Source organism: Microcaecilia unicolor, chromosome 1 (assembly GCF_901765095.1).
Source record: "Microcaecilia unicolor chromosome 1, aMicUni1.1, whole genome shotgun sequence".
NCBI lineage: Eukaryota > Metazoa > Chordata > Amphibia > Gymnophiona > Siphonopidae > Microcaecilia > Microcaecilia unicolor.
Genome location: NC_044031.1, coordinates 530,611,058 through 530,637,929, shown reverse-complemented (window position 1 = coordinate 530,637,929; position 26,872 = coordinate 530,611,058). Strand labels below are relative to the sequence as shown.

At 45.0% G+C, this 26,872-nt stretch overlaps 1 protein-coding gene across 1 annotated transcript in view; it reads right to left on the bottom strand.

Annotated features, from left to right (window-relative positions):
- Window positions 1-26,195, bottom strand: part of LOC115478650 (carbonic anhydrase 2-like) — a 60,755-nt gene extending 34,560 nt beyond the window's left edge. Inside the window, exons 1-3 of the mRNA XM_030216146.1 lie at window positions 26,023-26,195; window positions 25,594-25,776; window positions 24,101-24,298 (exon numbers count right to left, since the gene is read on the bottom strand). Coding sequence (XP_030072006.1) covers window positions 24,101-24,298; window positions 25,594-25,627 — 232 coding nt within the window. The 5' untranslated portion in view covers window positions 25,628-25,776; window positions 26,023-26,195. The remainder of the gene's footprint in view (window positions 1-24,100; window positions 24,299-25,593; window positions 25,777-26,022) is intronic.
- Window positions 26,196-26,872: the final 677 nt, after the last annotated feature.

Below are 26,872 nucleotides of genomic sequence, written 5' to 3'. Positions count from 1 at the left end.
AAGACGGTGCCGCGAAAGGGTGAGGCAACGCGTATTATCGAAACAAGATGGACGTCCATCTTTCGTTTCGATAATACGGTCGGGGGCGCCCAAATCTTGACATTTAGGTCGACCTTAGAGATGTTCATCCTTAGGTCATTTTTCAGATGGTCGTCCTCGGTTTTTGGCGATAATGGAAACCAAAGACGTCTATCTCAAAAACGTCCAAATCCAAGCCCTTTGGTCGTAGGAGGAGCCAGCATTTGTAGTGCACTGGTCCCCCTCACATGCCAGGACACCAACCGGGCACTCTAGGGGGCACTGCAGTGGACTTCAGAAATTGCTCCCAGGTGCATAGCTCCCTTACCTTGGGTGCTGAGCCCCCCCAACCCCCCCCCCCCTCCCCCAGGTCCACCTGCCTGAAGTACACTGCACCCACTACAACAGCTACAGGGATCTATATACTGCTTCGATGGACCTCAGTATGGCATTTGAGGCTGGCAAAAAAAGTATTTTTAAACTTGTTTTTTATGGTGGGAGGGGGTTAGAGACCACTGGGGGAGTAAGGGGAGGTCCTCTCCGATTCCCTCCGCTGGTCATCTGGTCAGTTCGGGTACCTTTTTGAGGCTTGGTTGTGAAAAAAATGGACCAAGTAAAGTCAGCCAAGTGCTCGTCAGGGACGCCCTTCTTTTTTCTATTATCGGCCGAGGACGACCATCTCCTAATCACGCCCCAGTCCCGCCTTCGCTACCCTGCCGACACACCCCCTTGAACTTTGTTTGTCCTCGCGACGGAAACCAGTCGAGGGTGTCAAAAATCGGCTTTTGATTATGCCAATTTGGATGACTTTGCGATAAGGACGCCCATCTCCCGATTTGTGTCGAAAGATAGGCGTCCTTCTCTTTCGAAAATAAGCATGATAGTAACATAGTAAATGACGGCAGATAAAGACCTGTACGGTCCATCCAGTCTGCCCAACAAGGTAAACTCATTTTACATAGTATGTGATACTTTATATGTATACCCGAGTTTGATTTGTCCTTGCCTTTCTCAGGGCACAGACCTTAGAAGTCTGCCCAGTACTTTTCTTGTACTAAGTTCTGAAGCTAACATTAAAGCCCCTTAAAATTTACACTCCAGCCCATCCCTATCTATTCAGTCATGATCAGGGTGTAGACCGTAGAAGTCTGCCCAGCTCCTGTTTTGTTTCCAATTACCGGCGTCGCCACCCAATCTCCGCTAAGATTCCACGGAACCATTCCTTCTAAACTTTAGGCATCATTTATAGAATCACGCTAACCGCATGGTTTTTCAGCACCGATTTTTAAGACGTCATTTACCCAGTCTGCACTGAGGTCTTTTTTCTCCATATCATTGTAAGAGCCACCCTATCATAATTATTCATTCAGATTCCCCCAAATTATATATATGGCACCTTAAGTTGTATGCATTAATTTGTCCGCATGGCCAAATTGTGTGCACAACTTAATTGATTAACAAGTCAATCAGCACCAATAACTGCTACTTAACACCCAATTATAAGCATTAATTGGCTTTAATTAGAATTTACACAACTTTCCAGGCATATTCTATGATGCAGTGTGCGTAAATTCTAATGCACACAGTCAAAAATGAGGTGTGGAATGGATGGGTTGTGGGCATTTCAAAAAACTATGCGCACTAGTATAGAATACACCCGATCTGCACCTAACTTAGGCGCAGGTATTTAGGCCTGGTTTTAGGTGGCCTACATAGGTGCAACTAAATTTTAGCCACAAGAACGGCGTGTGAGCGTATTCTATAAACTACACCTAACTTTAGGAGTAATTTATAGAATCACGCTAACCATGTGGTTTTATGGTGCTGATTTTTAAGGCATCATATATAGAATTTCCCCCACTGGGCATTTGTTATATTTATGATTTTGTTCCCTTTCTGCTCCTATTAATTTACTTGTTTCGATGCACAAAAATCCAATACGTTTTGGAAAATTGTGGGGTATAAATACTTATATAAATAAATAAATAAATAAAAACCCATTTGGAGAAAGTGTCCCAGAATAGTTTATTTTAAAGTTGAAAGTTATCAGCACTCATAAAAGAAAGCACATAGGGAGATACTCTCGTCTCATTTTATTTGGAAAATGAAAAGACCAAACCAGATTCCATTTGCCTTCACTGCATCAGAAGACAGCTCCAGCTTTGCCTACTCACTCGTCCCTGTATGCTCAAAAGAAGCTCTCCAGATTTGTCACTATTCCTCTCAGCAGCCCCCTAGATTCATCCTTCTATATCTTATCCCATTCAAGAGCAGAAGTGATACCCAGTGGGTCTAGTCCCACTGCTTCTGGCTGACTTTAAGCTAGCACTATGTTTGAATACAATCATATTCCTACATGGCATAGAACTTGGATCTGCTGGTGCCATTTAGGGATTCCTTTGACCTCTAAGCATCCAACAAATGAATTCAGACACGGGGAGGAAAAGGTGGGGAAGGGAAATAGCCTATGCAGGCTTATTTTTCAAAATTTTGTGGCAGGAAAAAGGAGGTGGGGGCCTAGACTAAGCTTTTTTTTTTTTGCCTTTCATTTCTTGAAATAACATACTATAAAGATAGAAACAGAGAAAAATGAAGGCACATAAAGACCATATGGCCTGTCCATTCTACTCATCTATGCCATCTATTATCCCTTACTCTCCCTTAGAGATCCTATGTACTTGCCCAAGCTTTCTTGACTTCAGATACAGTCTTCATCTCCAACACCTTCACCAAAAGGCCATTCCACAAATTCCCCACCCATACCGTGAAGAAATATTTCAGTCTGTCCCCTGACACCTTCATCCTATGCCCCCTCATTGCAGAGCTTGCTTTTAATTGAGACGCCTCCTGTGCATTTATGCTATGGAGGTATTTAAACATCTCTTATCATATCTCCCCTCTCCCACCTTTCTTCCAAAGTAATCCATATTTAGATCTTTAAGGGGCCCCTTACTAAGCTACAGTAAAAGGGGCCCTTCGCTAGTGGCAGCAGCCATTTCTGCTGCGGCTAGGACCCCTTTTATTGCAGCGGGTAAATATGGCCAAAAATAAAATGACTGTGCGGTAAGTTTGTACTTGTCGCGCGGCCATTTCGGAGGGAAGCACTTACATTGAGGTGGAACAACTGCTGGCGCCCACATTGGGCCAGCAGAAGTTCTGGATTTCCGCGTGGGAAGCCCGCGGTGGACTTACCGCTGCTTAGTTAAAAGGGCTCCTAAGTCTATCCATTTTTGTAGCCACCTAAAAAATGTCAGTGTAAATCTCTCTTTGTCTCTACCCAATGAAAGGATTAAATACTGCAAAATGTATTACTTGGAAAACACAACTGCATCACTGTTGCTTTCATAGACCTCAAATTATAGTCCATCATAAGAATAAAAAAAGAGTTACATGTAGCGCATTAATGTATTGTTTTAATACTGAATTGAGTCTTTCGTAAAAAAAAAAATAAGACCCAAAACTGCAATCACATCACAGTGCTAGAAAAAAACAATATTAAGTGAACTTGCCCATCGCTCCCATTTTGTAAACACGCCCAGAAAGATACCAGCAAGCTCCTTATCATTCACATTAGTCACTGTGGCATGTGATATCATGGGGAAGGCAGCACCCTTTGTATTAGAAAATGTAAAATATAATATGGTGCTCTCCGTGAGTGTTGGCAAGTAACAGAAGGGTAAATATTTTCCTAGGATATCACGGTGTAGGCAGTACTAGGTGAAATGTACAACCGCCAAAAGTGGTGGAAAGAACTATAAATGATCAGCATTAGAAGCCCTTTTAATGAAAGTGTGGTTAAGTTTTTGTAAGTCTAAGTGCTTTGAAAATGAGCACCTAATTAGCCAATTAAGTGCAGAAAACTGGCATTTAACTGGCTATCATGCCAACTTTGCCCCTAGAACGCCCACAAAATAGCTGCTCTCGGCTTGGGCACTAACTGGGCATTTTCAGCAGCACTATCCGGTTAAGCTAGCTCTGGGCAGACTATATAAATGGCCAGGAGCCTCTCCTTGCACTGGTATTATCTATACTCATTACTGACTTTTCGGCTTAATAGCACCAATATCACAGATTTTCTTCTTCCCTTGTTAAAAAAAACAAGAAGGTTAATTCTATAACAGGGCGCCTATTATAGGTGCTGGTTATGGTGCCTATTTTTACCCTAGTCTATAAAGAGAATTAGGCGTTTAGTTTTCTTACAGAATACTTGCACATGTATGTCTAGGCGCAACCTCTTACACTAGCCTTGTAGCTGGTTTAAATAACCTCAGCTAAGTGTATACAGGGGCAGCCCGACCATTAGGCTACCTGAGGCAGGGGCCTCGGGCAGCACTCTTTCAGGAGCGGCATCTCTCCCTTCCATCCTCCACCCTGTTCTCTAAATTTACCTTCTTTCTTCATGTTCCAAAAGCCAGCAGCAATAGGCGCGATTCCCATATGCTGCCTGCCACCAGCACCCACCCCACCCACTGCTGCCACCTCCCTCATGTAATTTCCTATTTCCTCAGAGGTGGCTGCGGTAGAGAAGAGTCCGGTGCTGAGGCAGGGAAGCATATGGGAATCACGTCTGCCGCCGCCGGCTTTTGGAACATGAAGAAAGAAGGTAAACTTGGGGAACAGGTGGAGGAAGGAAGGGGGAGATGCCAGAACTTGGCCTGGGAGGGAGCAGCAACATCTCAGCCAGAGGGGATGGCATCTCGGCCTAGGGGGAGCAAGCACCTCAGCCCTGCCTGAGGCGGCATCTTGCCTTGGGTCACCCCTGGGTGTATGCATGAAAACATGTCAATTATGGTATTCTAGAATTCACATGCTACACATGCATTCCAGTCAAACTCCACCCATGCACATGCCCACCAGTAAGGATGCACCATCAAAGCATGCTGCGTACTTTTCCACTAGTAGGTTCCACATTAGGAATCACCGCTCAGGAAAAGGATCTAGGTGTCATCATTGATGATATGTTGAAACCCTCTGCTCAATGTACAATGGTGGCTAAGAAAGCAAATAGAATGTTAGGTATTATTAGGAAAAAAATGGAAAGCAAAAATAAGAATGTTATAATGCCTTTGTATCACTCCATGGTGCAACTGCACCTCGAATACTGTGTGCAATTCTGGTCACCACATCTCAAAAAAGATATTGCAGAATTAGAAAAGGTAAAGAGAAGGGCAATGAAAATGATAGGAGATGGGATGACTTCCGTATAAGGAAAGGCTAAAGTGGCTAGGGCTCTTCAGTTTGCAGAAGAAACGGCTGAGGGAAGATATGATAGAATACTGAGTGGAAAGGAACAGGTAGCGGTGAATCACCTGTATACTATTTCCAAAAATACTAGGACTAGGAGGCACACAATGAAGCTACTAAGTAGTAAATGTAAAACAAACCAAAGACAATATTTTTTCTCTCAGCAGGTAATTAAACTCTGTAATTCGTTGCCAGAGAATGTGGTAAAATCAGTTAGCTTAGCAGGGTTTTAAAAAGGTTTGGATAATTTCCTAAAAAAAAGTCCATAAGCCACTGCTTTCCCTTGGGACTGGTAACACGGAATGTTGTTACTATTTGGGTTTCTGCCAGGTACTTGTGGCCACTGTTGGAAACAGGATGCTGGGCATGACGGACCACTGGCCTGACCCAGTATGGCTATTCTTATGTTCTTATGACTTAGGAAAATCCACTGCTTATTTCTAGTATAAGCAGCATAAAATCTGTTTTACTGATCTAGGATCTTGCCAGGTACTTGTGACCTGGATTGGCCACTACTGGAAACAGGATACTGGACCTGATGGACCTTCGGTCTGTCCAATGTGGCAATGCTTATGTTCTTATAAGAGGTCACTAATGTGCATACACAGGGGCGGGCCAAAACAGTCTGCCACCTGAGGTAAGGGAACGGTCTGCCGCCCCAACTCTGCCCCATCCCAACCCCTGGCTCAGTTCTGCCTCCCCCAGTCTGACATCTCCCCCTTTCATTCATTTCCCAAATTTACCTTTTTTTAGTGGCTTTCCAAAAGTCGAGGCAGCAGCGGCTTCCATACCCTGCCCTGCTGCCGGCCCCAGCCCCTTCTACTGCGGCCCACCCCACCTCTGAGGAAACAGAAAGTACCTCAGAGAGGCAGGCTGTAAGAGAGAAGGGGTGGGTAGCAGGGCAGCATATAAGAACTGACTTTTGGAAAGCCAAGAAAAAAGGTAAATTCGGGGAAGGAAAGGCAGAGGGCAAAGCCAGAGCGCGGCAGACGGGGTGAATGCCGCTCCAAAACAGTATTACCTGAGGCTCCCGCCTCAGTAGGCCTAATGGTAGGGCCACCACTGTGCACACATACTGCCACCTAAAACTAGGCAGCTCCTCATAGAACTACTCCCCCTGTGTCCCTTTAAATAACATAGAAAACCCATTCTTTCCCAGTTGTGTGCAGTAGAGCTATTGATTTTATGATGACAACCTCATGCAGAATTCACTAGATGACCCTTCCAAAAGTTGATGTATAGTCTGCTGTTTTATGTCTTTGTTTCAGCTGTGCCCCGCATTTCAGAAAGAAAACACCTTTTCAACTGTGGCATTTTGAAGCCTATTACATCTGCGATATTGAAAGGAATGCCATAGAAAAGCAGGAATTCTAATTAAAGCAATCATGCCATAAAGTGCTATGAAAACACTTTAAAAAGGATTATACATCAAGTCAATGAAAAAGTGCACGTTGCTAGGTAACATTTTTTCATACGGTGCTTTTTTTTTTCTAAAGGCCATAAACTAACTTGGCAAATAAAGTCACATTACGAACACAAGGCATAACTCAGTGTTGTCAGTTTAGCAAGCGCTTGGCAACATGAGTGAAAGAGTTAATGCCCAATGGTGAACACGTACAATGCAGCACAGATTCCTCCTATTACTGGAGCCAAAGGCTGCAGCAGCTGTATGACGCACACCGGTACAGTTCTGGGACAAGAACGTAGGCACACTGCAAATCCCCAAGGAACAACCAAGTTAACTGAATTTAATTGCATAGAACAATAAAGGCCTTCCCTCACCTTCTATTCTTAATTACCTGGAAGTTTCCACCTACAATGTGTGTAAAAGATGAATTAATGGCAATTATGGGCCCCCAGGAGGACTCAGCCCAGAGTGGCCTTTCTGTGTCTAAAGCTCTCTCTGCAGGACGACAGGTTCCTCCCCAACCTTCAACAATGCCACTTTATCCCATAATCTGGAAACAGACTTAGTGCTGATACAAAGAGTTCACCATCATGTCCAGCTGTTAGTATCTCGCTTCCTCTTACACAAACTGGAACATAAATTAAACGCAAAACAAAACACTTTGCTGCTGACTGGTACAACTGATAACTTTCAGACTTTAGAAAACAAATGAAATTATTTTGTTTGCACACTCAAGTCACTAAACTGAATAACTCTCAGTAGCACCTGTGCAAGGACATGTCAAAAATGATGTCACTGCCCCAGTTCCCCCCCCCCCCCCACACACACACCCCAGGGCTGCACTGTCTCAGGCTCACACTGACTATACAACACATATACCTATAGACTCACTGCCCCAGCTCCTCCCTAGCCCCCCCTCCCCCCAGGACTGCACTGTTTCAGGCTAACACTGACTATCCTATATAATAATACACACCTCCAACGTTCTAACCTGCCTGGGACCGTGGACCCCTCGGAGGTGGTCTGCTAGGCAGCTTAGAACACACTGACGTCAGTAACATCACTGACAGCTGATTCCAAGGCAAGGAACGCCGTCGCGTTCCTGTGCTGACGACAACCAAACTTCTCTTCTCGGCTGCGCCGGGGCGTTGCTTGAAGAATGATCATCTGTTCAAGTTTCTGTGCGTGCATCTGACATCAGACGCACGCACAGATACTTCAACAGATGATCATTCAACAAGCATTGCCGGCGCAGATGAGAAGAGAACTTTGGCTGTCTTCAGCACAGGTACGCCGCGGCGGCGGCGGAGGAGGGTTTTCTGTGGGAAGGAGGGGTTGAGAGGTCATGGCACGGAGGTCCAGGGGGCAGTAACGCGGAGGGGGGGGGGTGTTGAAATTGGTGGGAGGGGCATGAGGGGGCCTTGAACTGGGAGGGAGGGAGGGAGGGTCTGAAACTCAGAAGTGAGGGAGGCAGGGGGGTCTGGAACTCAGAAGAGAGGGAGGGAGGGAGGGGGGTCTGGAACTCAGATGGAAGGAAGGAAGGAAGGAAGGAAGGAAGGAAGGAAGGAAGGAAGGGAGGGAGGGGTCTGGGGAGGGGGATCTGGAACTCGGGAGGGGAGGTCTGGAACTCGGAAGGGAGGGGGGGTCTGGCACTCGGGAGGGAGGGAGGGATGGGGGGTCTGGAGGGAGGGAGGGGGGGATTACCTTGCTGCGCCCGTTTCAGTGCCTACCGAAACGGGCCTTTTATACTAGTATAGCATATATACCGATAGACTCACTGCCCCAGCTCCTCCCTCCCCCTCCCCCTCCCCCCAGTACTGCACTGTCTCAGGCTAACACTGACTATATACACCCATAGACTCACTACCTCAGCTCCCCCTCCCCTCCCCAAGGGCTACACTGTTGGAATCATCTATTCTTATTAATCCTTCTGTTTTACATTTATTATTACATACTTTTTCAATGCTATATTTACATTTAGGGCCCTGTTTACTAAGATGCATTAGTGTTTTTAGCACCCCTACACTTAACACATGCGCTAACCATATAGGGATATAGGGATATTGTAGGCACATACATGGTTAACTCGCATACATGGTTAGCTTACGTTAAAAGCGTTAACACGCCTATAACGCTGCTTTGTAAACAGGGCCCTTAGTGTCAAGTATTATTTACACACATTTCTTTATATACGTCGCACCATTCAGTTTTTTAACAGCAGTTGGCTACCAATGACTATACATTAATTTATTTATTGACATTTTTCACACTACTGCATACATTATTCAATTTTTTAATTTTCTAATCACTCATGGTTTCATTAGAAGTTTTAAATATATATGTTTTTATATATGTTTCTATATACGTTTATTTATACTAAGCCATTTTAAATACATAATTGCTTATACTGTACATTCATTTTGTCATGCACAACTAGCTGTTCATGTTTTATTTGTTACTATTATATCTGTTATTATTATTATTTGTTTATATATGTTTTATGCATTTTTCTAGACTCCTGAAGCAGGCCTGTGGCTGAAACACAGTACTGTGTCGAGTCTCCCACAATAAAGCCTTTTTTGGAGAAATCTTAGGGCTAAGCAGCGCTACGGGTACGTTAGCGTTTTTAATGTGCGTAAATGGTGTACGCGGGTTAATCGCTAACGCACCCATAGAAATGTATAGGCGCGTTAGCGTTTAATGCGCCTTCATTCATTACAGGCGTGTTAAAAACGCTAGCACATCTTTGTAAACATACCCCTTACACTGTTGTCCATGACTCTTGAACCCTTGGTCAACTTCCCATTATTTATTCACAACCTCCTGCAGCAGCCTTGCGAGACTGCCGTAGGAGATCATGGCAGCCAGTTTGAGACTGGAGCCAGAACGAGCAGGAGCAACTGGAGATCACTCCTCTCAGAGAGGCCACTAGACCACCAGAGCTTCTAAGACAGGCCTGGGGAAGGCTTATAAGTGGTGGGAGGGCAGAGCATGTAGTCAGGGGTAGGTGGTCCAGGGAGGCACTGCTTTCTGCTGGGGATGCTAGACAGATCTACTTTCTGCCGGTGGGGGGGGGGGGGGGGGGGGGGGGGGGGGGAAGGGAGAGGCCTGACAGTTTCATTTTCAGCCAAAACCAAGTGATGAATTTCAGCCACAAATTCGGTTTCAGCCCAAACCGAAAACCCCGGTTTCAGTTTGCCCTGTATTTTATTTACTAAAGCTTCTACTTAATTCTGTCTAAAAGAAAAAAAGTTTAGTAAATAAGGCCCTTAATTACCATTCATATCACAATTTTATGTGAGGCAGCAAGAGGATAGTCTGAGGAAGCTATGTGTTGGCGTCTCTGCGCTCTCTCCGTATCATGGGGAAGAAGCGTAAGGGGAAACCCAAGGACTTTCCCTCCGAGTTACCATCGCCGAAGCATTCTCCCAACAAACACTGGATCCTTCTGCTGAGCCACTAGAAGCAGCGGCCATGGGAGACTCAATAATATCTCTGAGTTCAGACCAGCATCAAGCGCCACTCCCCCCTGGAGCAGTGTCTTAGTCTGGAATAGAGCCGCAGCGCTCTCCGTCACAAGACGGCATTGAGGCTGAGAAGAAAGGCTCCCAAGCTGGTGCAATGCCCAGATCATCTCATCTCGGAGGAGTTGATAAAAGCCGTTGGACGGGGGAGTCCTTTGCTGCAACGGGTTTGCCTAACGCACTGGAGAAAGAAGCAGTTCTTCAGCAGTTGAAAGTATCTGTTCCGTTGGTGAAGCTTGGGCAGATTTCATTCGAATCCTTTATGGACGTCCTTCACTATATATAAAAAAAGATGAGCTGTGCCTATGGACATCCTTTATGGACATCCTTCGCCCCTCCCGAGATCGCCGCCGCTCCCCCCTGGATTGAAATAACAGCTTCCCACAGCCCCGCCTCCCCGCCATCCTCCGCACCCCCGGGGCCCCTCCCCCACCGCCCCCCTGATGTTGCTGCCACCGCTCCCCCCTCCACCCGCCCCCCGCCGTCTGCCACCGAGTCGAGCCCTCACAACTTACGTCAGACGAGGGCGGGCCAGGGAGGAAAGGAGGACAGTCCGAAGGAAAGCGATCAGCTGTTTCTTGCTGCAGCGCCTTCACACAGAGGTGAGAGGCGCTGTGAGGGCCCAGCCCGGTGGCGGACGGAGGGAGATGGGTGGAGGGGGGCAGCGGCAGCGGCGATGACCTCAGGGGGGCGGCGGGGACAGGGCCACGGGGGTGCAGAAAATGGCGGGGAGGCCGGGGTTGTGGGAAGCTGGCATTTCAATGCAGGGGGAGGGGGAGCGGCGACCTTGGGGGGGGGGGGGGCTGAGCTAAACGCGTTGTGAGAGACTTCCAGGTCTCTCAGCTGAGTGAAGCACGTCCATAAAGGATGTCCCTGAAGAGCACTTTTTCCCCCGATTTTTTTTTGTAACAAAGATCTTTTTCAATCACGCGAATCCCCAATGACAGGTACAGACCTCTTGTTAGATTTTCCAGCGTTAAGGCAATCGGAAAAGGTTAGTGCATCTCATTACAATAGGGTTTCTACACAATTTGCTCAACTGCATTCCATTTTCGTTAGCTGCTACCATGGTCGGAAAATGGCTCGGAGAAGTCTTTAGTGCATGCCAGGGTTTACTACTTGCTCTTTAATGGCTCGTCAAGTTCAGTGCATCTGGCCCTGAGAGATTTTAGTTTGAACTTTTGCTTTAATGTTTTGAGGAAGTGAACTGAACTCTTTGGCTTAATTTTTTCCTTTTTTGTCTGGAGGTTTTGTGGGTTGCACTTCAGCTGACTGGTGGAGCTGTGCTGAGCTGAAGTGATAAAGTGAGTGGGGGTTTTTTTTTATGTTGAAACTAAGCAGCCCAGCACCTTGCTCAGGAGGAGTGGGTTGGAGGTTTTTTTTCTTCTCTTTTTGTGTTTTGTCTTAAACCTGAGTTGGATTACAGTGTGGTGTTTAACTGGATCCGGAGAGGAGAGCTGGACTACAAGAAACCCTTCCCTGAAATGTGAGGAAAGGACCTTTACAGTGGGTTGGAGTTTTTTGGATCTTATAGGCTACTACCATAGGTTTATTCCTAAGTTTGCAGAGAGGGCCAGCAACCTGACAGCTATGCTTAAGAAGTCATACCCAAATATTTTAAGGTGGATAGAGAAGGGGAGACACGATTTTGAGGTCCTGCAAAATACTCTGTGTGAAGAGCCTGTCCTAAAAGGGGTGGACTTCGGGCGACCATTCCTTTTACAGACCGATGCTTCCGAGACAGGGTAATGTGGATGCTCTCTCAAGAATTGCAGACTCTGGAAAGCAGCAGCCGCTGAAATTCCAGAGTCGCAATTTCTTGAGGAAGGGGGTATTTGATAAGGCTAAGTGCACCGATCAATGCCCAGGGCAGGCAGGTCCTAAAGTATCCTACCCAGAGTTCTCCAGGAGGCCTAGAGAAAAGGGTATACGGGCAATCCCGGCAGGGATTCCCGAGAATAACTGGAAGGGATGCAGCTCAGGAAAAGGGATGCCATTTAAGTCAGTCACCAGCAGGGAGCCAATGAAAGATGAAGCCCAATTTCCTTGGGTAAGTAATCAGTACCAGATCCTGCCCAGCTGTGAAAGGGGAGAGGAGCCTGATTCCCTGAGAATGGTGAGTGAAGGTTGGAAGCAGGGGGCAGAGCCCATGGACTGTGTGGAAGAAGGGAGGGAGGCACCTTCTCAATTGCCCTGCTCAGAGGATCCAGCACACATGGACTGGGAGGAAAACACCTAAAAGGTAGCCTTTCTAGCACTGAGGGGCAGAGTGTGGGTGGTCACAGACAGGTTTGCCAGCTGGGAAAAATTTTCCCAGCCCGAAACAGTCGTAAACCCGGCCCAAAACCGCCCGTAGCCAATCCCCGACTTCCGCATCACCGAACCCTGCCCCCGTGTCACTAACCCCGCCCCCACGTCACTAACCCTGCCTCCCACGTCACTAGCCCCGCCCCCTACATCATCCCTGACGTCAGCCCCGCCCCTGAAAGGCTTCTATTGGTCCAATTTGGACCAATAGAAGCCCCGGAAAAAAACGCCAAACTCGCACAGCGGCGACGGGAAAACCGCCCAATAAACCGCATCCCGCGGCCAGCGAACTTTTCCCGCCGCCGCTGGCGAAAACCCGACCAATTGGGCGGTAAAACCGCCCACCTGGCAATCTTGGTCACAGATTTGAATACTGTGAAGAGGTTGGTGCTCTGCTAGGCCTGCAGTGTGCAGGACCATTACAGTGCTCTGGTGAAAGACTGAGAGACTTTAGTTTGAACTTTTGCTTTAATGTTTTGAGGAAGTGAACTGAACTCTTGGCTTATTTTTTTCCTTTTTTGTCTGGAGGTTTTGTGGGTTGCACTTCAGCTGACTGGTGGAACTGTGCTGAGCTGAAGTGATAAACTGAGTGGTTTTTTTTTCATGTTGAAACTAAGCAGGCCAGCACCTTGCTCAGGAGGAGCTGGTAACCGAGTGGGTTGGAGTTTTTTTTTTTTTCTCTTTTTGTATTTTGCCTTAAACCTGAGTTGGATTACAGTGTGGTGTTTAACTGGATCTGGAGGGGAGAGCTGGACTACAAGAAACCCTTCCCTGAATTGTGAGGAAAGGACCTTTACAGCGTGCAGGTCATTACCTCTTAGTTACCACGTGAGACTTTACCACTAGGTCAATGGCTGGCGATAAGGTCGCAGATCCCCAAATGGAAGCGAAGCAATTTTGATTTTGACACATGTCCATTCTCGGGAAAAATTTTTAAAAGGCTTTTATAGGCGTGCTGAAAAATGGATCGGCATGTGCCCAAAACCCGCGCCTACACTATCGTAAGCCATTTTTCAGTGCGCCTTTGTAAAAGGACCCCTCAGTTTGTAATTGAATTATCTTTATTTCTTTAATTTCACCTATGCTTCAAGGTGTATTGTTTCCTTATTCTTGGATCTCTCTCCTGGTGGTCTGCTAAACATTAAAGTTATTTCTTACTTGGAATTTGGAGAAATAGGTTTATTTCTTCCTTTTCTTTTCCTATTTACTGTTTCTTTTTCAAGTGTATAAGCTTGTAGTGATTTTAAACGTTAATAAATAAATAAGAAAATGCAACACAGGCGTATTTTTGAGTGCAATGGACCAAGTGGCCACCTGCATGTGAAGCAATTTATATACAGTGGGATATTAACTCCATGCTTGAGCAGCATTTGACAGTTATTCTACTGACTCATCCGACCTAGGCCCAGATGCACTAAACCTTAACGACCCTTTTAACGACCCTTTACCGACCCTTAACAAAGAAATTTTCAACCGTAGCATGTATCAAAGGCCTTTTTCCAACGAAGCAAGCAGCTAACGAAAACAGAATGCAAACGAGAAACTGCCATTGAAATGTGGACAATTCGGAATGCACTAACCATACTGACGATTGCAACGAATCATCTACCGTCTGAAATTTAACGTGAGCTCAGACCTGTCGTTAAGGCCTGAGCTGTCATCTCCCCACTGGCCCCTGCACCATAAAAATCCCCTGGCATGTTTAAAAAGAAAAAAAACACAAACACGTGGCTCCCCGCTTCCCTCTGCCTAAAATAAAAAATGAAACAAACATCAAAAAAGGATCGGGAGGGGGCAAAGGGGCTCATCAGGAGCATCCTTTATGGACGGCCTTGCCCCCCACCCGAGGTCGCCACTGCTCCCCACTTCTCCCTGTATGAAAATAAAAATCAAACTTTTGCAGCCCCGGTCCCCCTCCCTTCCTGTCTCTCTCTGTACTCCTTCTCCCATAGCTCTGCCTCCCGGCATCCTCCTCCGCCCGTGCCCCGCCCCCCTATTTGTCGCCGCCGCTCCCCCCCCTCTGCCTTAATGGCCGGTGCAGCGCCTCTCACCTGTGTGTGAAGGCGCTGCACGGGATGGAACAGCTGATCGTCGATCGCTTCTGCCTTCACCGACGTCTCTCTCCTTCTTCCTGTGCCCGCCCTCCTCTGTTTATTTTTGTATTGATGCAGGAGGACGCCAGGGAGCCACGTGTTTGTGTTTTTTTGTTGTTGCTGTTTTGGACATTTGTGGCATGCGCAGAGCAGCCAGCATAATGCTTGGCTGCTCTGCGCATGCTTTAGGGGCCGATTACCAACGGGGATTACGAATCTTTGATACATTGTACTTTTCAATACCGCACCGAACATGTGCGACTTGTTTTTTTGGTGCATGCTTCGTTTTTTCAAATTTGTTAAGGACTTTAACGTTTTAGATTTTTTTACGTATGGTTGATGCATCTGGGCCCTAGTTTCTAACTGAATTAAACTTTGAGCACACGATAGTCTCTTGAAGCATCTTGAATTGTTATCCAAGAGTTTGAACGCCTGCAGAATAACTTTCAAAGCATTTAAAATGTGTTTTCAGAAATTATCTTGCCTCTTAGCAACTAAACATACATGTGCTTTTTCCCACAAGAAAAATGGAGCAGTTCCAGGGATGGGTGGAGGTCACGGAAATGAATATACCTGAGGAAACTCTATTTTTAAATCTCTGTGGACTTGATCTATACAAATAACAGATGCAAAAAGGTATTCATGATCCTTGCAGGCTACTTTCTCATGGAGAGCTCCACAGAGAAGGCATAACATGCCCTCTTTAAACATCATTTCCCAGAAAAGAGTATTGTAACATCACTGCAATCCTTTCGAATTTCTTAGTCCTGGCACAAAAACATCAAGCAGAACTAAGGGACTGTTTAAGTTTAGAAACAAGAGATACTGCTTATTTATTTTCAGTAATACTTAAAAGCTTCACCATGAAATGTGAAAAACAGAACAATAGCGTAATAGATTCTCCATGTACATAACACTCATTACAGACCAATTTATAAAACAAATATGAAATTACATTACATAGAAACCATAAGAGAAGTGAGATACAAGTACGGTATCCAGCGAGTTGCCACTGAGACAGTTCCCCTGGGACAACTGGACTATTTCCGTCTGACCAATTCCCATTCAAGGGGAACAATTCCCTCCTAGGACTATTCCCCCTTGGTTATTTCCCACCCTTCAAATTTTTTTTCTTCCTAGGATATAGTGTTTGGTCTTTTTTTCTTGTGTCGGTGTTGTATGAGGGTTTTTATTTATACATCAGAATTTGCATTGTGGCATTGTGTGGTTTCGGGCAAAGGTGAAGCTTGGAGTCACTGAAAGTCAGTAAGGTTTGTTGAAAAAGTGGGTGTCTGGCAGCAGAATCGGCTGGGAGTGGGCAGGTTTGTTGGAAAGGTGATTTTCTGGGACTGCTTTTGGGTGGGAATTGGTGAGTGTTTGGTTGCACTGATTATTTTTAATTTTTTCTTTTTAGTGTGTCGGATTGCGTCTGGGGTTATAGTTGCATTGTGTCAGGGGTTATAGTTTACGGTCTTTATTTATTTGGATTTTGGTGTGGGTTTTTTTTTTTTTTGCATGGTGTGGCATGATGTGTTGAAGGTTCAGTCTGGAAGGGAAAGTGACATGGGTGTAGTTTGGGGGTGTATGGGGGGGGGCATTGCCCCCCCTCCAAATTAGCTGCATGTCTGGAAGGGGAAAGGGAAGGAGAAATATGCCAGGCCATGGGGTCTATTTACTAAGCCACGCTAGCGGCTTCCGCACAGCACTGCCAATACAGCCCATTCAAAGTGAATGGGCTATGTCAGCACTAGCTCACAGCCAAATGTGATACCGGCTTAGTAAACCTCAGTACTTTCTCATTGTTAAGGGTGGGAATTGTCCTCCCTGGAGTGATGGGAATTGGTTGGGTGGTAATTGACCTAGGTGGTAATTATTCAGATGGGAATTGGTGAGTGGGAATTGTCCAGGTGGGAACTAACCTAGAACCACAAAAACCAGTGCTTTTTTTGTGCCAGTACGCAACAGTACGGCGTACCAGCACCTTTTTCTCCTCCTGTCCACCCCTCCCATTATTTCAAGCGATTCTCCGCCTCTCCCCTGCCCTCCCATCGACGTGCAGCGATTTTCCGTCCCTCCCCTGCCCTCACCTCTCCCATATCCAGCGATTCTTCGTCCCCCAGTCGTCCTCCTTCACTGCCTGCCAGCCAGCGTCGGACTCAGAGGCAAACGGAGCAGGCAGCGATTGGCTAGCAGCGTCGTAGCTTCCCTCTGCAAGTCCCGCCTATGCGTAAACAGGAAGTTGTAGGCGGGACTTGCAGAGGGGAAATGGTAGAAATGGATGGAGAGGAGAGCAGGAGATAGAGGAGAATTGCTGGACATGGATGGATGGAGGAGTTGGCTAGGAGAGAGCAGAAATGCTGACTTGGATGGAAGAGAGGGGAGAGAGAATTATTGCTTTATATGGATACAGAGGAGGGAAGAGAGATGAGAAATGCTGGACATGGATGGAAGGGAGGAGAGAGGAGAAGTGCTGGACATGAATGAAGGGGAGGAAAGAAAAAAAGAAGATGCACATGGATGGAGATGAGGGAAAGGGAAGAGGAGAAAAACTGCACATGGATGGAGAAAATAGGCAAAAGCTGGATCCATGTTATACCTCCTCCAGTCAATTCCATGGAGGAGGACCCAGCTTTTACTTATGGATGCTGGGCAACAAAAGAAGAAGAAAGGAGGAAAGTAAAGAAATAAATGGAAAGGAAGCCCTGGAAACGGAGTTAAGAGAACAGATAGAGAGCAGCAGAATCAGAGACTGGGACCAATATGGATAGAAAAACAAAGTCACCAGACAACAAAGGTAGAAAAAAATCATTTTATTTCATTTTAGTGTTTGGAATTTGTCTTATTTTGCACTGGGTATACTGGAGCTGTAACAGCTTAGAGAAATTATTTATAATGAAAAAAAATCACATTATTTTTTCTCCTATACTAGTATAATATTTTCAATGATGTCTGTTTATATGCGCCATGGCTGGTATGATGGGTGTGGCTAATGTGGGTGTGGCTATAATAGGGGCGGTGCCATATGTGGTGACCCCGCCCACAATGAGTACCGGCACCTTTTTTTCTACAAAAAAAGCACTGACAAAAACACATGTACATGATAGGTAAATACTGCTAATAAATTTGACCCATAAAACACATTGGCTCAGATGCAGTAAATGGTGTCCAAATTTGGGCGCGGAAAAAAATGAGTACTGAGCGCTATTCTATAAATGGCACTCGGAGCTGAACGCCATTTTTAGAATAGCGGTTAGCACTGGGATCTGTACCAAACTTTGAGCTCAAGGATTTATACCAACTGAAACCTGGTGTAAATCCTTGTGACTAATTTAGGTGCAGATTCCCCCAGATTCATCTTTAGTTAATGCCCCTGACCCACCCATGCCTCTTCCACTGCCATGCTCCCTTTTCAGTTACACATGGAAAAATTTCCACACACATCTTTACAGAATAGCACCTAGCAAGATGCATGCATAAATTCAAAGTTGCCAATTAGTACCAATATTTGATTGTTAGCGCCCAATTATTGACGTTAATTGGCTCACTATTCAATTAAATTGCACGCACAAATTGGGTGCATGTGCAATTTTGAGTGCCATTTTTTAGAATTTGAGGGATTATGCTAATAGGATTGGTGACATGAAAATGTTATTATAAACAGCTGCAGAAAAATACCAGGCTGAAGGATTTTTGGTCATAGTCACTGTGCCCCAGTGCTTTGGAAGCTATGAGCACTTCTCAGTCTAGGCACTGCTGGCAGGTCTCTTAGCCCTACCTAGTTGTGTGGGGAACACTCTGTCCTTTCCGACTGCAATCTACATAGAATAAGAAACACTAAAGGGCTGATATACTCAAGGGGGAGAAACTGGATCCAATCTCTTACCCTGAAGCATGTTTTCACCCTTTTTACTAACTTATGAAATATTATTGCAGCTTAAAAAGCAAAGAAAAAAATATGATGTTAAAAAGTGTATTGTGTTTTTCTCTGATTTATCACCCAGTTAGGAAATAGCAGCAGGAAAAAAAAATGAGATGGGGAAGACAGAGATGGCAAGACGGGTATAGAGCACACCTCAGTTTCCTCTTCTTCATCATTACACCCTGTCCTTTACTTGTGCCCCAGCAGGCTGATCGGAGAACCCACAACAACCCTAGGACTCATTAATTAGAGGGACACACCTAACATCTCCCTCCTTCCTCATAATGAAGGGCAGTGAAGCCTGGCGTACCTCTCATACCATCCCTTGCTACAAGGAAGGGAATCATGGAGAAATGTCATGCCTTTTCTTAACTCCCCCCCCCCCCCCCCATTCCATTTTTTTTCAATTTTAAGATTTTTTATTCAACACTTCAAAACATCAACAATTTGTACAATACAGTTAGTAGCAGCCTCTAGGCCGCAAACTCTCATAAACTCCTCAAATTTCTCTATAAGGCTTTATTGATTATGTTTGCATCCTTTTATTATAGACACCTTTTTAGTACAAGAACTGTCCTTCCCAGAGATCCCACTTTGTTCTCTTCATGCCTGCACAGCCATAGCCTAATTTACTTACAATAATAATGGCGAGGAAGGTCTTTCAGTCATTTCAAAATTAACTTTTGTACGTTTCATATGTTTTATAGAGTGGTGAAAACATTGCTATTCGAGCAGGTTTTAAAAACTGATTTTAAGCTCATTTTTGCTTTCTGTCTTAATCTGATACTCTAATGTTGTATTTGTAGCTTTTGATTATTTTTGCATCTTTTTCATTTTTCATAATTTTGTACATATTTTTTTTATCTGGTCTGCATTTGTTTGCTTGCATTAGGCTGTCTCAGTCATTCTCTGGCTATTGATGCTGGGTTTGTCTTATTGTTTTAATTGCTGGCTTTTATCTTCCGGATGATTATTGTTAATTATTGATCTCTGCTTTCTGCTTTTCCTGCAAACTCAATATAAACAAGATTCAATTGAATTTGAATTTCTCAGAAATGAAATTTGATCTCAGCTACTTAAAGATGGCCAATATATGACCTAAAAATAATTGTCACAGCAGCTGCTTCAAAATTTAACAGTGTTACGTCTATAAGATTTTCATCGATGAAATTTGTTCCAATTTATTGTGGAAGAATTACTTGATGATTCCATCCAGGTCAAAACATCACCCACCTTTCCATTCAATGGCTTGTCCGCAATTTAAAAAGAATGATTGGACCTAATTAGTTTACTGAAATGGCAGTACCACAAACACTAAGAGGCCCTTTCACAAAGGTGCGCCAAAAAGTGGCCTGCGGTAGTGTGGGTACATGTTTTGGACGCGTGCTGGACTATTTCTTCACCGTGTATGGAAAAAAGGGTATTTTACTTTGGGCCTAGAAAAAGATGTACGGCAAAATTAAAACGTGCATCTATTTGTAAGTACATAAGTATTGCCATACTGGGACAGACCGAAGTCCATCAAGCCCAGCATCCTGTTTCCAACAGTGGCCAATCCAGGTCACAAATACCCTGGCAAGATCCCCAAACAGTAAAATAGTAAATGATAGCAGATAAAGACCTGAACGGTCCATCCAGTCTGCACAACAAGATAAACCCATTTTACATGGTATGTGATACTTTATATGTATACCCGAGTTTGATTTTCCTTCCCTTTCTCAGGGCACAGACCGTAGAAGTCTGCCCAGTACTGTTCTTGTACTAAGTTCTGAAGCTAACATCAAAGCCCCTTAAAATTCCTCTCGTTGCGTTCTTTTGTATTTCTTGAACAATACAAAACAGTACAATACATTTAACACTACCCAATGACTTAGCAGTAAGGGCGCATGTGTTACCTGTGTGGTAACCGTCCAGCTAACGCCAACTGCCGATTACCGCCGGGAACATTCTCATTCTCCCTGTCTCCTCGGCTCGAAACCTTGGGGTCATCTTTGACTCTTCTCTCTCCTTCTCTGCTCACATCCAGCAGACCGCCAAGACCTGTCGTTTCTTTCTTTACAACATCCGTAAAATCCGCCCCCTTCTTTCCGAGCACTCTACCAAAACCCTCATCCACACCCTTGTCACCTCTCGTTTAGACTACTGCAATCTGCTTCTTGCTGGCCTCCCCCTTAGTCACCTCTCCCCTCTCCAATCGATTCAAAACCCTGCTGCCCGTCTCATCTTCCGCCAGGGTCGCTTTACTCATATTACCCCTCTCCTCAAGTCGCTTCACTGGCTCCCTATCCGTTTTCGCATCCTGTTCAAACTTCTTCTACTAACCTATAAATGTACTCACTCTGCTGCTCCCCAGTATCTCTCCACACTCGTCCTTCCCTACACCCCTTCCCGTGCACTCCGCTCCATGGATAAATCCTTCTTATCTGTTCCCCTCTCCACCACTGCCAACTCCAGACTTCGCGCCTTCTGTCTCGCTGCACCCTACACCTGGAATAAACTTCCTGAGCCCCTACGTCTTGCCCCTTCCTTTGCCACCTTTAAATCTAGACTGAAAGCCCACCTCTTTAACATTGCTTTTGACTCGTAACCACTTGTAACCACCTGCCTCCACCTACCCTCCTCCTTCCTGTACACAATAATTGATTTGATTTGCTTACTTTATTTTTTGTCTATTAGATTGTAAGCTCTTTGAGCAGGGACTGTCTTTCTTCTATGTTTGTGCAGCGCTGCGTGTGCCTTGTAGCGCTGTAGAAATGCTAAATAGTAGTAGTAGTAGTAACATCCCCATGGTAGAAAATTATTTTGTACTGCAGGTTTTCAGCATGCGCCAAACTCGGAATTACCACCAGGTGCACGCACTAGCCGGCCAGTAATGTCAATTTGACACAAGCTGCACGCACGCAGGCCCTTACATGCCTTTGTAAAAGGGCCCCTAAAATAGCCCCCTTAAATTTGAATTATGGGGAAAAAAAGTTGTGTCATTATACTCTAGTCCTATATTAGAGAAGTTGCTTTCTATTTGTCACATATTGGGCAGAGTGCCACACTACTTTTATAAGTTCTCTGCGTTTTTGGGCTACTCTGGATAATGTGTCAAGAAATGAGACCTCAGAAACAGGCAGTGTTGATCCCTTGATGCAATGTGCAGGCAGCAGTTACATGCAAGAAGAGGAGAGGAACAGCAACCCTAGACCAGCAGCAGGTTGTCTAAGGCTACAGCCTCATTCATGGTGATTCTGCTAATGCAGCTTATTCTCTGAGCTCCAGAGCATTTATTCTGTGCTACGTTCCACTTTCCACTTTGGGCCACTTGGCACTGCCATGATTGAGGGAAATGTGCCTAACCTTGCCACTGTGGTAAAAGCAGTTAGCTTAGCAGGGTTTAAAAAAGGTTTGGCTCATTTTTCTAAAAGAAAAGTCAATAAGCTATTATTCAGATGGGGAAAATCCACTGCTTATTTCTAGGATAAGCAGCATAAAATCTGTTTTAGTGTTCTGGGATCTTGCCAGGTATTTGTTACCTGGATTGGCCACTGTTGGAAACAGGATACTGGGCTTGATGGACCTTCAATCTGTGTCAGTATGGCAAGCTTGCGTTCTACCAGCTCAATTCACCGCCACAGCTGGTGCCTTGTTCTCTCTCCAAGAAAATCTAACACAGATGGGAAGTAACCTAACACTGTGCTCACTGCCACTAGCCCTGAACCCTTCAGTCCTGCTTCTTGGCTTTATAGCTCTGACCTGGAGCTTTCAGCCAGATTCACTGCAGCTTGATTCAATACCACTACATTTGATGCTAGTGCTAAGACCCAAAAATGAACATTGGGCTGGCAGCATTGACTCCAAAAGGGGGGGAGGGGAAGAGAGAAAATGAGCGAACTCTGGTTTGGCTTGTGAAAGGAGAGAGAATGTCTGATGGGGTTGTACTTGGGCAGGGAAAAGTTGCATGAGTGAGACAGCAAGAGTAATGTATGTGTGTGTGTATGAGAGAGAGAGAGAGAGAGAAAGACAGAGATAAGGAATTGTAGGAGCCCTATAATGAACTTGTATCACAGCTCACGCAATCATTGATCTACCACTGGAACCTGTCATTAGGGTTAGGCAACTAGAATATCTTGGATTCATGTCACTTCCTATGTCATTTCTGGGAATGTCTGTTTTGTTAATTTTTCCAGGCATTTGTTCATTACAGGAGCTATGCCGTCAAGAATGCACTCTCTTTTCCTGCTAGTCCGTGCATGTGTAATGCTTTGCACATGTGTACACAATCTAGAAAAGAAGGCACAGTCTTTGCAAACAGTGCATGCTCTGTAAAATGTGTGCACTATTAGCGGCAAATTTTAAAAAAGCACAAAATGCTGTGTTTCTTTCTGCTCATTTTCATTTGTTAATGATATGGGATATGTGATTGACATTTCCCAGGTCATTGCAAATGACAGCCCAACCCTACCTGTCATTTCTGAGAGGCTCTGAGCTAGTACTAAATAAAGGTCCTGAGGTAAGTTCCTAAAGCAAATGGCATAAAGACAAACTGACCATGCTGTTCATTTTTCCTTTGTGGATTAAAAATACAGACCCATTCCTTGGAACAGGTATCTAGTTGCCAAATTACAACAATACAACCACCACAATGCAGCCTATGCAAAGAAGCCTGGTTCTCAGCTAACTCTGGGAGCAAAGGAGAGATGTCAAACGCATTGTCAGTGCGCTCCCCCCAAATAATCTCCAAATTGGAAAACCAGCCACCTCCCTCTCAAATCCAGCCTGCACAGGGATGCTGCTGCCGGGACTTTTGCTGTGTGTTTGCCTTTTCTATCGCTCAAGCCACACCTGGTTTCAGCTACTGCAGAACCAGTTTAGATAAGAAAATTCAAGCCATGCTATTTCACATTAATGCTTCACCACTGCACGAACATCTCAGGACAAACTTTCTGCTGCTTTCTGACAAACAAAAGAGACAGACTAAGCCTGATTTTATTCTCTGTTAGGTTTCCTCTGCAGCTACCAACATACTGCGTTAGCAAACTGAGCACATCAGGGGCAACATCTGTCCTCAATGACAGTATTCAATATTTTACAGGAGGAGGGGGGAGCTCTATTTAATCTGATAACTACTTCAGAAAGCTAAAGCATACCAATCATGTGTCCATTCCAGACAACCACCAGGTTTACCAGTTTAATTGTATTGATATCTTATAGCCATCAGAAGTAATCCTAAAGGATCAAATGTGTGGATACGAAAGACCTTACACACTGGGTCCAAGCCAATTTTTCATTCTATTACTTATTGCAAAGTATGAACAGCAGCAGCAAAACACTGAATCCATGCCTATGACAATGTTCCAACAACACTGAAATGCCAAATACAGAGCTAGCAGTGTTTAGTCTAGTCTTTGTGATTTGAAAATAAAGAGAGAGAGAAAAAAACTGAAATGAAATGAAGATAATGGATGTGTTTGTTTAAAACACAGGGTCAAGGGCTGCTAAAATCAATTCCTTTTTCTACTACAGACAGAACACCTGGTGACACACATACAGACTAAAGGCAGCCCTGCAGTAATTATGATTTCCTTTAGATGAAACAAACCTGATTTGTCCTCGGAGTCATCAAACTCTACATTGAAGGAATGGCCATTGTTCAGGATGGTTCTGACTGTGGATGCATCGTAGCTGATTTTAAGGGGCTGCAGAGAAGGGTCATAGTGCACTTCTTTTGTTATGATATTAATAGGGGATTGATGATCTCCTTTGGCAATAGGGAAACTCTTGTGCCAGTGATCAGGTCCTACAAGATTTTAAAAAGAAAGATTTCAACCTGTTGATGCAAACACATAATCATGCAGTGATATCACAACTTAAAATCGACAAGGATTACTAGAAATAACCCTGAGCATTAAGTGAATTTAATATGCAGCACCTCTGTCAACAGAGCACTGAATTTCTATTGCTTTATAAGCTGCCTGCCTCAGCTTTTACAGACATCCAGTAACACTGAAGGTCATTCACAAGGAAGAACTGATGCAATCCAAGGACACTTGAAGGAAATAATGTGGAGCCTCGGAGAGCTGTCTGTCCAGTGTTTGACCTACTTCAAGCCTAAAGTGACAGTGTAGCAAAATGCTAACCACTGTGGAACAGTCTCCATAGAAGTACAAGAATCAAGCACCTTTACTTAAAGGAGATTTCTAGGAAAGTTTTCATGATGGAATGATGCAGCTCATGTTTAATTCCCTAATGATATGTGAGTAATATTCTAAAACTGCAGCTAACCAGAAAGCAGAACCCCACAGACATTTAACATTAAAGTTCCACTTCTCTTAATAAAAATGTCTTTAGAGCAATAGAATTGCATGAAGGATCTATGATGGAGAAAGGGAGGAAGGCTTTAGAAAATCCAGCCTATACTGCAGACTGCACCTGTAATTCTGCAGCTGGGTAAAGTTTAAAATGCATTTGTAGGTTAGGTAACTGACAGTCCTAAGAAAGACTATTTCATATTTATTTCATGTTTCCATATGCTGCAAATATCTGATTGCATCAATTTAAGCAGGCAGGGACCTATGGATGCATTTGTCTACTTTGGGAAGGAAAGGCTTTGCGTGATTAGTATGGAGAGGATGGTCTCTGTGACTCATTCCAGTACTTCTCTCTAGTCTCCTCTGCACATGTAGCACACCTCTTCTCTGTACAGACACACACACTAACACACGTCTCTTCTCTCTCACACACACACACACACACACACACACATATATATATATATATATATATATATATATATATATATATATATATATATATATATATATATATATATATATATATATATATATATATATAATACCTACACTATACAAGGGGCCTTTGTTCAATAATTGCCCTCACTAAAGACTTGAGGAGACAGAGTCCGTCCTCAGTGCTTGACCTGAGCTGGAATAGGATAAAGTGTTGTGATATCAGGGGTCTTATTGCCAGTTTCTATGTGAGTGCGGCGAGGGAGCCCAGTATAGCACTTACTCTAAGGAGTGCCGGGTCCCTGGCCCCAGGAGCTGAGCCCCAACTCCCCTGCTAATCACTCACCGTTGTGACTGTCATAGCCCCACAGATGTGCCATCTCCTCTGTCTGCCTCTGTCCCGGTGAACGTGTGGCCCCGGCTCGCTGTCTCTCTCAGCCCTGGGGTTCCTTCTGGGGCTTTTTATAGGCTCCCCCTGCCTCTATCTCCCTCTGACCGCAGCAGGTGGGTTTGGCTCCTGGAGCTCAGCCTGCTCGGGGGCGGAGAGAGAAAGCACATGAATCCTCTATCCCCCCCCCCCCCCCCCCCCCGTATCACCTCCTTCTCCCCACCCCCTCCAACCCTAGCCAGCCAGACCCAGCGCCTGCGGCCAGTGCCGTCCGGATCCCTGTCCCCGCAGCTGCGATCCAGACCCGCTGGATCCCCCCCCCCCCCCCCCCCGATCACATCACCAGCTCCCTCGCCAAGGCACCCGATACAAAGAACCCCCTCCTACCGATGTTCTGTTACATTCCTTTGCGGCTGCATCCCTTTGAAGGCTCTTGTGCTCGCTCGCGTTCTCTCCGCTGCCCGGGCGTTCTGGAATTCTGCCTCGGAATAATTATCCGCTTAATCCCGGCTAAATGGCCGATCTGAGCTGGTGACAGCTGCTCTTGTCTCCACTCCGAGTTCCGTGAGCTGCCTCTCAATGAAGAAAAACCGAGCGCAGGGTGAGATTTCCTTCCTTCCAGCTACTGCTGCCCCCTGCTGCAAGACAAAACATTTCGATCCTCTAAATTTATTACTTGCCTTTTGGAGCCCACGATCAGACAGTTACATATAGGTATTTTCCTACCCAGGAGGACTTAGTTAAACGCTTGTGCGTTTGAGAATCGGGTAATTTTGCTAGGGTTATGGGGGGGTGTGGGTAGGGGAAGAAACAAGGTGAGAACCCTCCGTTCATTCCCTGGTTGGTAGCCTGCTGCACTTGGCTAGTCCTTTATACTAAAATATATTAAAAGGGACTGGGGAGCTGAAGGTCAAGTTCAAAACCTCAGACTTTGAACTTTTTTTTTAGTCAGTTAATGTGAAAAACCATCACCGATACCTACAGATTCCAAAACACAGTAGTAGCTTTCATTCCTGTTAATAGGTTTCAATACAAAATAGTCTGTATCTCATTTATGTTTTCTAATTCTCATACTATCCAGTGGACTAGATTCTGCCATATATATATGTGGGGTGGGGGAGAAGAGCGCCCAATTGCAGCTGCTTGGATCTTCCGAAGTGACCCCACACTCAGGGACAGAGACCCTTTCTGAAACTGCCTTTTGGACTCCTTGATTTGACCTTCTTGTCACTAATCC